The sequence below is a fragment of the Palaemon carinicauda genome, chromosome 26, assembly GCF_036898095.1.
Source record: "Palaemon carinicauda isolate YSFRI2023 chromosome 26, ASM3689809v2, whole genome shotgun sequence".
In the NCBI taxonomy this organism is placed as follows: domain Eukaryota; kingdom Metazoa; phylum Arthropoda; class Malacostraca; order Decapoda; family Palaemonidae; genus Palaemon; species Palaemon carinicauda.
Window position 1 is genome coordinate 81,819,721 of NC_090750.1, and position 13,295 is coordinate 81,833,015.

The 13,295-nt window shown below is 44.3% G+C and overlaps 1 protein-coding gene across 1 annotated transcript in view; it reads left to right on the forward strand.

Moving 5' to 3' along the window:
- Pngl (N-glycanase Pngl) overlaps positions 1–13,295 on the forward strand; it is a 54,102-nt gene that overhangs the window by 35,391 nt on the left and 5,416 nt on the right. Inside the window, exons 8-10 of the mRNA XM_068349811.1 lie at positions 276–424; positions 8,024–8,296; positions 8,545–8,703. Of these exons, the coding sequence (XP_068205912.1) occupies positions 276–424; positions 8,024–8,296; positions 8,545–8,703 (581 nt within the window). The remainder of the gene's footprint in view (positions 1–275; positions 425–8,023; positions 8,297–8,544; positions 8,704–13,295) is intronic.

Below are 13,295 nucleotides of genomic sequence, written 5' to 3' on the forward strand. Positions count from 1 at the left end.
ATTATACAGTACCTGTATATGTCCTGTTGATGGTTATTTTCATATTCATGGTGATTTATTAAATAATATAACCAAAATGCTGTAACTGGAATAATAGAACTGTATGTTTTCCTTGAGTGATACTGTACTGTACTGTGCATATAACAAAAATTAAGGCTTCAGTGTGTTAAAAGGTTCCACTTAAAGTTTTTAGAAATTTCTTGATTAATTTATAAATATTGTACTGGAAAATATACAGAGTATTAAAAGATATATATCAAAATGTATCTCAACAGATGCAGGGAAGCATGGCTAGTTTCTACCATTTTAGAGATCAACAAGCAACGGCAAGCAGCATTCCCAGATGCCAAAAGACGTTTTCTGGAGCATCGCCTCGTTAATGAAGTCGCGGAATTCTTCAAACCAAAAGGTTCCGCCAAAAAATGTAGGTTTTTAAATAAGATACAGTATGTGCAATTTTTTGAGACAATCAAGACTTTATGTAAAAATCTTTCTAATTACTGTATAGTAGGTTTTGATTTTATTTTATTAAGGTGCCAACCTAGCAATATTTTTCTAGTTAAGGTAAAGTATAATTTTAAATATAAAACTTACCCGCTGGTTATATAATGGCCAAGTCCCTGGACGCCTCGGCAGGAAATTCAAAATCTCTTGCGCACCTAGCGCAGATATGCCAGGTGTACCCCAGCGCCCTTGCGGTACCACAGGTAGAACTATACCTAACCAATTCCGATTTTTCCCTGCCGGCGTGGTCGTCGGTTTAATTGGAAATTCTTTCTCGCTTTTTACTCTGTTTGTACGTTATTTGGTGATGTATTAATGTTTTTTGAGTTTAGGCTTTCGCCTTTTTTCTTTTATTTGAAATGTGATCACGTATTTATAACTTAATAGGTAAGAATAAAAGGTTTATTGACCTTTTTTAAACATCACGAAAGCATAGGACGAAAGGTAAACATCTCGTCCATTGATGACGTCACAGCCTTATGCGTAGGCTATAGCCTAAGTCCGACTTGCTTTTACAAAGATTATAAGTGAATACATTCTTTTGAAATATTAAGTTATAAATTTAATTAAAGGATTATTAATCTAAGAAAATTTTATCCTTTTATTAGTTTTCAAGATTAACTAGCATTCAGTTGTTACGCAGTTATCAGTATTGTTACAGTATTACGATATTTCGTAGAGATTTTTATGAATAGTACATTTTTCTTACTTCTCAAGTTTTTTAGTTGTACTATATAGAAGGAACTTTTTATTTTGAAATTAATTGTTCCTGTCAGTATTTTTCCTTAGTCAGAAATTAAAGGAAGTTAATTTTTACTTAATGTTTATCTCTTATTGGAATTCCTTAATTTAAGGGTTTATTTTATTTTATAAATGTTATACCTACTAAGGTAATATTTAATATTTGATATTTAATATTTTGTTACATTTATATGGGATTCGGTACTTTTGTATTCCCATTCAAACAATTGTCCAGTAACAGAATTATCAGTCTCCCTACGGAGTTCGTTTCCTTTGAGAGAGTGTATTCTTTGGTTTTCAGGTAATTATGAAACTATCGTTGTGCCAAAGAGTAAAGTGCAGATTTTTTAGTGATAAATTGTGCAGTGAATTTTATTTAGTGGAGAGTGCTTCTATTCGGACCTGTCGTTATCCTAGCCTTAGACCTCTGTCGAGCTCCCGGACCCAGGGGAGAAGTTAAGTCAAACGGCGAAAGGAATCAAGAGGGTAACCAGGCGTTACAGTCTTTTAAGACCCGAACTGAAGTCCTCTCGAGCGTTGATTCTGTCGATTACCAGAACGCTCACCCTCGCGACAGATAAAGCGAGGTATTAGTGTTTTCAAAGGCGCTAAGCTGAAAACAAAATTAGACTCGTTCTGCGTGTGTTACGTTTCATGCGGCGCAGACGCAGTGCCGCCACCGCCACCTGATGGGTGTCGTCTCTCGACAGTGGCAAGCGCTATGGTTCGACGCAGTTAATGCTGAATACGTTTTGCCTAAGGTTGATCCTTGATCTTTGTAGTTAGGCATGAAACAGCATCTATCTTCGTTTATGCAATCTTTTCAGCCTGCCGTTAACAGTGCGGTTGGATGTCTCGATTCCGGTCTTTGACACGGTCGCACAGGCGTCGTGTCTTTAACGGTGAGGTCTTGTTGACGCACAGGCGGCCTACCAACCACAATGTTCAATGATGGGGGAAAGTGGATGCTTTACTTCGATTACCTGCTCAACGCAAACCTACTGCTCATAGCACCTAGTATCAGTCTATACAGACGTGCCGACGTTCTCCAGGCAGCAGAGCCGGCGTAGCGTCATCGGAACGGTGCGGCAATGGAAACGGAACGTCGACGGAATGGAGCGAAGCGCCACGTCAGTGTGGACGCTTCAGCGTCGGTGTGGACGCTTCAACGTCAGTGTGGACGTTTTCAGTGTCAGTATGGACACTTCAACGTCAGTATGGACACTTCAACGTCAGTATGGACGCTTCGGCGCCAGTGTGGACGCTTCAGCGGCTGTGTGGACGCTTCAGCGCTAGTGTGGGCGCTTCAGCATCAGTGTGGACGCTTCAGCGTCGGGGTGGACGCTCCAGAGTCGGGGTGGACGCTTCGCTACCTATGACAATAGACTTTGATGTCTACCTGACCATGAAAGTCTAGTGTTAAGTTATTGTTGCTCCAGGCGCTATATTTAGAAATAAATCTTAACTAGAAAGATTTTATATTCTCGGACCAAGGCCGGCTCTAACTCTTGGTTATGAGAACTAGAATTAAAACCTCTAAGTATTGAGGTCTGAATTCAGAATCATAAGGAGTGGATTCCTAAGAATCAAGACTTCTCTTCCTAGGATAGAGATTGTAAAAGGAAGGGAATAACTTTCAGAAACTCATGAGAATTTTTCTAAAAGTTTCCCTCATATTTTTTACCTGCTGCTCCTCGTTCCGACTTCAGAGTTTTCGCTAGTTGAGTTGATGGTGTCTCTAGTTATTTTATTATTATTACAGGCCAGCTACAATCCTAGTTGGGAAAGCACGATGCTTTAACCCAAAGGGCTCCTTTAGGGAACGTTGGCTTGTAAATTAATGGTAAAATAAATTAATAAATTAACATTAAATCATTCTCAGGAAAATAACAAACCTTACTATAGAGATTGATACAGCGCTTGCAGCCTCAACAACAGAAAGGGCATTAAGGCCTTTTATGAGAATACTGTAGAACGTAAAAGTATATCTCCCACCACGGGCAGATCTTTTATGATTTAAGGTATTATGCTTTTAAACCGCTCTTGTTAGTGACTCGTAAACATAGCGCAGTGCTCTGGAGGAGGTGTTTGTTCGTGTTCACCTTGCCCCTAGTCCTATATCTCTTCCTTACGTTCCAACCCTTGGGAGAAGGAAGGTCGGTAAGCTGAGGTTCTTCGCGGACCTTGTGCATTAAACGTCTGTTCCGCCGAGCGATATTGTTGATGCAGTCCAAGACGTTCTTTCTCCACTTTGGAATGACGAAGTTGGAATGTCTTGAAGCGATCAGTTCGTCATCGCTATGGTATCTTGGATCTTGTAACTTTTCTGCATATTAGAGTGCAGTTCCCTGACGAGAATGACTGTTTACGTTTTCCCTGTCTTCCAGACTAGGAAGTTACCCGTCATGTATGGACTCGAACAGAATTTTCCTTCGCAGCAAACGTGTTTGATGCTTAGATAGGAAGCAATCGAGTGTGTTTTTTCTTCCACGATAGAAGCGGAAATCAGACAAGTCACATACAGTCCTAGCTCTTACTCTGAATTCTGACTTACTTTCAGGGAGGAAAGGCTTTGCCCTCATCGAAGGTTGCAAAACCTAGACTTGGTAGTCACCAATGAATTTGTCCTAGACCTTTCAGGAGTCGTATGTTTTCTTATCCTGCAGTATCTGACGTTCGCCAGAAGTTTTTTCTTTTCGGAAGAAGGCGACGTGTCGGCACCAGAATCATGTAAGACACATAGTTCTTCGGGGGAAAAGGTGCTCAGTCTGCTTCTGTTCACACTTCTTTCCCTCCCCCAGTTTGGGGAAAGCTCTATTACTTTCTTCTGAGGTCTAGCGACTACTGTTGACGGCATCTCACAGCATTGGATACGTTCAGTTCGCGCACAAGGCGCGCGCGCTTGAAATGTAATAGGGACTCTCCCATGTCGCTCTCAGGACTACGGTTGGTGTTCTCTCCTGGCCTTCACCCATGCTTGGGTTGGCGCACTCGCTACCCCGCGAGTGTAGATTTGGTCTGAGCTAATAGAGGTCTATTTCATCTGTGTTTAGCGTTTACGATTCTCGGGGGGAAAAAATTTTCTCCTAAAGAGTCTAAGGACTACCAGAGATCAAAGAAATGGTTTTCCGACCAGTGTCAGGAGGTATAGTTCTCCTATGCTTAGTAACGCTTCCTCGCAGAGATATGCTCGTGTTACGAGAAACGTTAGAGCGGGTGCTTGTAGAAGTCTAGTCTCTCTCTTACGGCAGACGTCACGCAGACACAGACGCAGGTTCTGGTCTCTCCCTCACGCAGTCACAAACGCAGACGCCAGTCTGGTCGTATGTTGGACGCTGACAGCCTAAGTTGATCCTTAAAACGAGTTGTCCCATTTTCGCGGCCTGCGGGACGCGTGACTCTCACTCATGCGGACACATCCTACACGGGACAACTCTCGGCAATCAGTTCCGTCTTTCCGTCAATGACTGGTCGAGATGCTGTCGCCTCCTCGCAGCACGCTGTAGATTTACAACAAGCGGGGCTCACACACAGCGCTATTTCCACACGACAACGTGAACGCATACGGCATGCTGACACCTTACGGCAATGCAAGCACATGCGACATTATGGTCGCATGCTAGACGCATACAGTCAAGTCTTTCTCACAGCAGTATAAACAGACTATTGTCTCTCCTTCGCGTCTCTCTGGCTTCGCAGCTAACGCTCCCTCGTGTCAAGCTTTGGCTTTAAGTTTGTTGAACACTCGCTGATTACACACCTTCAGGTCTTAACCTCACAGCATGAGGTTCACGTTGTTGATGCTTTTCAACAAGCCTAGCTTTAATATTGGTTTCTTGCGACCGATATGGACAAGTTTTGGGAGGCGGTTCTAGATCCCTCTTCTCTCTCACGGCATGTTGGGTGTAGGCAGCATGCTGGAACCATACTGGACTCATGCTGGGACCATGCTGGGTGCATGCTGGAAGCAAGTCTTTAGTCCTTTTCCCCGTGTCAGGATCACGAACGTTTTATGTTAAACCTTCAAGCTTTAGGCCTAGCTGCCTCCAGTATTTCGGAAAACCCCTAAGATCTAGAGGGTTGTTTGAAGGAGACAGCTGAGGCTTTCGCTTGTACAAAGGACATTTGCCTCAAGGTTTTCCAACCCAATTAGAGTGTTTTATGGAGTGGTGTAGAGCTAGAGCCGGCTTCATTAGGTAACTCTAACACAAGTGGTTTATTTTTTCTTAGACCTTAGAAGAAAACACATTTTCTTTCCTCCTCGGCCATCAAAGGGTACAGGAAGTATGCGGGCATCTGTCCTCAGACGCAGAAGTTTGGATCTATCAAATAGAGACCTTATAGGTCTTCTCAGTTCATTTGAGAGGACTTGGAGGCATCAGCAAGATGCGCCAGCCTGGAATTTAGGGTTCGTTTCTGGAGTTTCGCGGTAGTGACAGATCCGACCCTTTACCCTTGGTTTCTTTTTAAGGCCTAATTTTGGAGGCTTTCTGAGTAAGTCTACCATAGTTGAGAGTCAGTGAGGTTCACTCTTTTAGCAAGAACACGGACATCACATTGGTTAAGCCATAGGTACCTTGCAACCTGAATTCTTGCTCATTAACAAACATCTTTCTCATCCATAGCCTAAATCTTTCGCGATCACTATTCTCTTGAATTTGGTTTGGGATGGGCTGAGAAGAGTTTTTTGCCCGATTAAAACGAAGTTTTATTGGGACAAGAACAAAGAAGTTAAGAGTCTATTCATAACTCTTGGGTGCACGGTCAAGAAGCCTGCGCTATCCATGTCTAAAACATTATATCATCTCGTAAGGACCTTGATTACAAAGGTTTTTCCGCACGGTTGGGTGACAGAGCGTAAGATGTTGTAAGAGTAAAGACTCACGAAGTTAGAGCTGTAGAAACTTCTGTAACTTTTAAACTAAACTGTTCTCTGCAAAGCATCGCATATACAGCCTTGTGAAGCAGTAATCCTGTATTCGCCTTGCATTACTTTTACCGTATCCAGTCTTTTTATGAAGATGTCTACGTTTTGGGATCACTTGCAACAACGAGTGCAGTAGTAGGTGAAACATTCTCCACTACATTTCCCTAAATTCCTAGTACCCCTGTTCTTCTCTTGGAACTGTTATATACTGTATATTTTTATGATTGTATGTGAAGATTGCTCGGCAATCTTCCGCAATCTTTGACCTAGTCAGGTGGTCATTTTGTTCCTAGAGAGCGCCCGGAACAAGGGTATTAGTTGAGGTCCTCTCATGTTATAGGTGGTTGTACCGTTTGACAGCTCCTAGAGATCATCAGCCCCGAGTGGATCACTGGATCTCCTAAGGATAGCAGACAAAATGAGGCAGAGCATTGCTGTCAGCTAACTTATCAGGTTAGAACCGCTTAAGTTGTTTATGTAACTCCTAAGTGAATTTCCAGTTATACGGCTGTCTCTGACCCGCCACCAATGGGTGTCAATCAGCCATTATATAACCAACGGTAAGTTTTATATTTAAAAATGATATTTTCATAACAAAATAAATTTTTGAATATACTTACCCGCTGGTTATATAAGTTTTAGACCCACCCTCCTCCCCTCTAGAGATCATGGGGCATGGAAAATCTGAATTGGTTGGGTATAGTTCTACCTGTGGTACCGCGAGGGCGCTGGGGTACACCTGGCATATCTGCGCTAGGTGCGCAAGAGATTTTGAATTTCCTGCCGAGGCGTCCAGGGACTTGGCCATTATATAACCAGCGGGTGAGTATATTCAAAAATTTATTTTATTATGAAAATATCATTTTTTATACTTAGAACATTTTCAAGATGGTTTTGGAAGGTCAAAGTATTTTAAATTAGTTCTGTCATTTTATAGAAATAGTCCTTTAAGATTGTATATAGGAATGAAAGATCAGGATTGTGATAAAATTAGATTATTTTTTACAGTACAGAATTTGGTTCTTCTTAAGATCTATTTAAAAAAAATTAATTTTTGTAAACAGATCCTATTGTTATGAAATACATTACCTTTGCTTTATGTTAAAGTTTTTATAGTTTATATGGGAGATATTTATTTAAACATTGTTACTCTTAAAATATTTTATTTTTGTTTCCTTTCCTCACTGGGCTATTTTCCCTGTTGGAGCCGCTGGGCTTATAGCATCCTGCTTTCCCAACTAGTGTTGTAGCCTAACAAGTAATAGTAATGATAATAATAATAATAATAATAATAATAATAATAATAATAATAATAATAATAATAATAGTAAAATATCTCTATACTCCCCAGAACAAATTGTAGAGTTGTATCCCCCTATGAGCAAAGTTCTTGCATCTGATTTGAAAGGGAATTTACAGTGCTTCAGTTTCACTGGTGATTTTTTCATAAATAAATGAGGAAATTATTCTTAACATTGAGGAGTATAGATCTACTGCACTGATTACTAAAGCCATATCTTTCATTGTATGAAATAAAATTTCTTCAAATTTTAAAGTTTTTGCCTTTCAATAAAATTAAATGTTTCATATCAGTAATTTATATTTCCACATATCAACACTGCACATTTTTTAATGATAGATCTTAGTAATTGGCATTATTGCAGTACAGGGGAGACCTTGTTATACTTTTTCTTCTACTTTTCTTCTATAGAAGATTTTTTTTATTATTGGTAGTGCTGCAAATACCTCTTCCCCTCAGAAATGTAAATAACTTTCAAGAACCTTTGATTTAATAATGTAGTTACGCTATATTTTTCCAAATCCCTAAAGAAGTCATCTTTTGTTTTGCAGCTGAAACAGAAGGAAGATCATCAGGTTCCTTAGCTTGGCGTTTAGCAAGAGGAGAAACCCAGTGTGAAGGGTTAAGCTACGTTTACAAGGTCACTCCAGAGGAACAAACTAAGAAAGAGTTTTTATTGAAATATTCCTGTGCAAAGAACGAATATGTCCGAGTAACATCTGATGGAGAGTCTAGAAAGGGATGGGAAAATGGAATTCATTCAGCATCAAACGTAGCAAGAAAAGAGGAAACTGACTGGGAGATGGTATACTTAGCAAGGACTGGTAAGTAATACTTGAAAATATGAGTAATTGGTGTATGAAAAAATTTACATAAGGAAAAGTATTTGTGTACCAAGAATCAGTTCTATCCATAGATTAATTTAGACTCAGTATGTAGCATTCCTTTTAAATATTAGGTCATTTGGAATATTTCTAATTATATATGAGAATTTTTTTTCCCAAACTTCATTTCTGTTCTTTATTTATAGGTACTCTAGTTACATTATTAAAATTTCTCTAAATCATTTTAGAAGGAAGTGAAACTGGAGAAGTAAGCTGGCTTATTGATTGGACGGGTACAGGATTGAAACCAAAGTCGATTCTAACAGTACTTCACCATACTACTTTTGAAGATGGTGTCGTGAGCTGGCAGATATGCACAGGCGACAAATGTTTTATGGGAAATAAAGGTAAATAGTTTTGGTAATACCACACCAAAATCATTAATGATACATGCTCATGATTTTTCAATATTAATCTTACCCGATGATCATGTAGCTGCAACTCTGTTGCCCGACAGAAAAAACCTACGGTCGGGATACGCCAGCGATCGCTATACAGGTGGGGGTGTACAACAACGGCGCCATCTGTCGAGTAGGTACTCAGGTACTTCTTGTCAACAAGAACCAATTTTCTCTCTGTCGTGCCACCGGCAAGACCTACTTGATACGCTGTTGTTTCTGGAGTTGATTTCACGCTATTTGGTGATGTATTCTCTCTAGATATTAGCTTTCGCTGTACAGGAGTTATTATCATTACCTTATCAAGCTTTTTTGATTAGATTTGGATTATTTGTTGACGACTTGGATAGATTTTGGATTCCCCCCTTTGGCCAATTCAAGATGTCTGACCATACTCAAGTCCCCAAGTACAGGCAGTGTAGTGCTAGGGACTGTTCTAGGCGTCTTCCGAAGGCCTCTATAGATCCTCACACCGTTTGTTCCAATTGTAGGGGTAAATCCTGTCAATTGGAAGATCGATGTGAGGAATGCGCTGGGCTTTCGGAATTCGATTTTAATGAATTCCTTAAGAATGCACGTAGGCTAGAGAAGGATAGGATCAGGAGGAGTTCGTCTCGCTCTTTTGATTTTTCCTCTCCCCATGCCCCTCAACCTATTCCTTCCCCTGTAGTGGTGACTCCCGACCCTTCTACGAGCTCTCAGCAACCCTCGATGGCGGACATGATGCGTGCCATTCAGGCTCTTGGTGACAGAGTGGAGTCATTAGCTAATGACCGCAATCAACTCTTGGCCGATGTCAAAGAGTTGAAGGAGAAAAGTGCAGTGGGAAGTGTAGTGAGTGCAAGTGCGGTGAAAAGTGTCAGTGTCAGTGTTACGCATGAGGGTGCATCTGTTCGTGCCAGTCGTCCTCCCAGTCCGGGACCTCTTGCAAGCTCCCAAGCCCAGGGGAGAAGCAATGTCGAAGGACTAAAGGGTTCGACAGGCCTTGATCAGCGTACAGATGTACCCTCAGTGGTTGCGGACGTATCTTGCAGAGATCGTCCCATCCACAAACAGACGAGTGAGCCCATTCATTCCTCGTCTGTGGAAGAAGTTTCTAGGCAGAAACGCTGGACCAAGGTCTCACGACCTCTCAAGCGCAAGGTCCCTTCCGAGCGAGTCCAACGGCCCAGGTGTAGCCACTGGGTCAGTTCGGACTCGCCGCAGTCTTCCGAAGACTGCACACCTCCCAAGAGAGGTAGAGTGGTTCCGCAGCAGGCAATCACTCCGGCTGTTGCCGCACCAACCGCTGTAGACCCTAAGTGGTCTATGCTGCAGTCTATGCAGACTCAGCTAGCTTCGTTCATGCAGGAGTATCGTGCTGAGAAGGTTGACACTGCACCTGTTAACCTACAACCTGCCACGGTTGTGCGCTCAGCAGACACTGCGGCTGCCTACTCCCACACTCCGGCTGTGAGAGCTCCACCACCGATGCGCAGTCGACCCTGCCAGACGCATGGTGACGTTAGCCGACATGCGGCACCCTCCGTTGACATGCGTGAGCTACCGCATCAGCAGTGGGAAGGTGCTGTCAAGCTGCCGTGTTTTGACGCAATGCGGCAGTCTCCGCAACCCACGGCAGTCCCCACCACGCACCATCACTCCGCTTTTGTTGTTGCCAGCTCTCAGACTGACCAGCAGCGGCATGATGTTGGATCCAGTGCAGCTACGCATGCACCCGTGCTGCCGGATTCAGCCGTTCAGCTTTCTTCTCCTCCTTTGCCGCTTCCTCCTCAGCATTCGGATGAAGGAGTCTCTGATGACGACGAAGCTGCGCATTTGGACGATCAACACTCAGACATAGAGGAACCCAAGACTTCGCCTCCCTCCTTAGACTTTAGGAAAGTCCTTGCCCTGTTTAAGGAGTTGTATCCGGACCAGTTTGTGTCTGCAACCCCGCGCTCACCTCCCTCTGAGTTCTCTTTAGGCATGCAGTCAGCAGCTCCTGCCTTTACGAAACTCGTACTCGCGCGCTCATCCAAGAGAGCTTTAAGGGTACTGGGAGAGTGGTTGCAGTCCAAGAAGCAACTTGGTAAGACATCCTTCATCTTTCCACCGACCAAGCTTGCTTCCAAATCTAGCGTCTGGTATGCCACGGGAGAAGATCCCGGCTTGGGAGTTCCTGCCTCTGCCCAGGGCGACTTCTCAAGTCTGGTAGATTCTCCCCGCAGACTGGCTATGAGACGCTCCAAGATTTGCTGGACCTTTTTGGATATGGACCATCTTTTGAAGGGAGTTTTTCGTGCGTTTGAGATCTTCAACTTCCTGGACTGGTGTTTGGGAGCGTTAAGCAGAAAGACCTCCCCTTCGGATAAGGACTCTGCCATGCTCATCATGTCATGCATGGACAAAGCCATTCGGGATGGGTCTGGCGAGCTTGCGGCTTCGTACGTGTCTGGAGTTCTTAAGAAGCGAGATCATCTTTGCTCCTTCTTGTCTGCGGGGGTCACACCATGTCAGAAGTCAGAGTTGATGTTTGCTCCGCTTTCCAAGTATCTCTTTCCTGAAGAGCTGATCAAGGGGATTGCCGCCTCGTTGATCCAGAAGGATACCCATGACCTGGTGGCGTCATCCGCACGTAAAGTCACAGCTTTACCTTCCGTGCCTAGACCTAGGATGGACACACCAGCATCTAGGTTCATTCCGCCCTTTCGTGGCAGAACCTCCAGCAGAGGAGGTACCCGTGCCGATAGTCAACGTGGCAAAAAGAAGAAGGGTTCCAAGTCCTCAAAAGGCAGAGTCTGACTGCCAACCTCTCCAGACAGCAGTGGGAGCCAGGCTCAAGAACTACTGGCAGGCCTGGGAGAACAGGGGTGCAGACACACAGTCTGTGAAGTTGCTCAGAGAGGGGTACAGGATTCCATTCTTGCGCAAGCCCCCTCTAGCGACTACTCCCATCGACCTCTCTCCCAGGTACAAAGAGGAGGACAAGAGGCTAGCTTTACAGCAAGAGGTGTCTCTCTTGCTACTAAAGGGAGCGGTAGTCATAGTCCGGGACCATCAATCCCCGGGCTTCTACAACCGTCTCTTCTTAGTAGAGAAGAAGACAGGAGGGTGGAGACCGGTGCTGGACGTCAGTGCTCTCAATGCTTTTGTCACCAAGCAGACGTTCACCATGGAGACGACGAAGTCGGTGCTAGCATCGGTCAGGAAGGAAGACTGGATGGTCTCGTTAGACCTAAAGGACGCGTATTTTCATGTCCCCGTCCATCCAGACTCCCAACCTTTCCTAAGGTTCGTCTTTGGAAAGGTCGTTTACCAGTTCCAAGCCCTGTGCTTTGGCCTAAGCACGGCACCTCTAGTGTTTACCAAACTGATGAGGAATATTGCCAAATTCCTGCATTTGGCAGACATCAGAGCCTCCCTCTATTTGGACGACTGGCTTTTAAGAGCTCCGTCAAGTCGTCGCTGTCTGGAGAATCTCAAATGGACTATGGATCTGACCAAGGAATTGGGTCTCCTGGTCAATATAGAAAAGTCCCAACTCGTTCCATCCCAAACCATAGTCTATCTAGGTATGGAGATTCAGAGTCGAGCTTTTCGGGCTTTTCCGTCGGCCCCCAGAATCAGTCAAGCCCAAGAATGCATCCAGAGCATGCTGAAAAGGAACCGATGTTCAGTCAGACAGTGGATGAGTCTAATAGGGACGCTTTCATCGCTGGCCCTGTTCATCGCGTTAGGGAGACTCCACCTCCGACCCCTTCAGTTTCACCTAACTGCTCACTGGAGAAAGGACATGACGTTAGAAGCGGTCTCAGTTCCTATATCCGAAGAGATGAAGTCTGCACTGACTTGGTGGAAGAACAGCATTCTTCTCAAGGAAGGTCTACCACTGGCTGTTCAGACCCCCGACCACCTTCTCTTCTCGGACGCATCGGACACGGGCTGGGGTGCGACACTGGACGGTCGGGAATGCTCGGGCACATGGAATCCGGATCAAAGAGCACTTCACATCAACTGCAAGGAGCTACTGGCAGTTCATCTGGCCTTGAGAAGCTTCAAGTCCCTCCTAGGCAAGGTGGTGGAGGTGAACTCCGACAACACTACAGCCTTGGCGTACATCTCCAAGCAAGGAGGGACTCATTCGAGGAAGTTGTTCGAGATCGCAAGGGACCTCCTCACCTGGTCAAGAGATCGAAAGATATCGCTTGTAACGAGGTTCATTCAAGGCGACATGAATGTCATGGCAGACCGCCTCAGCCGGAAGGGTCAGGTCATCCCTACAGAGTGGACCCTTCACAAGAATGTTTGCAACAGACTATGGGCCCTGTGGGGTCAGCCCACCATAGATCTGTTCGCTACCTCGATGACCAAGAGGCTCCCAAATTATTGCTCACCGATTCCGGACCCAGCAGCAGTTCACGTAGATGCCTTTCTTCTGGATTGGTCCCATCTAGACCTGTATGCGTTCACCCCGTTCAAGATTGTCAACAAGGTACTGCAGAAGTTCGCCTCTCACGAAGGGACACGGTTGACGTTGGTTGCTCCCCTCTGGCCCGCGA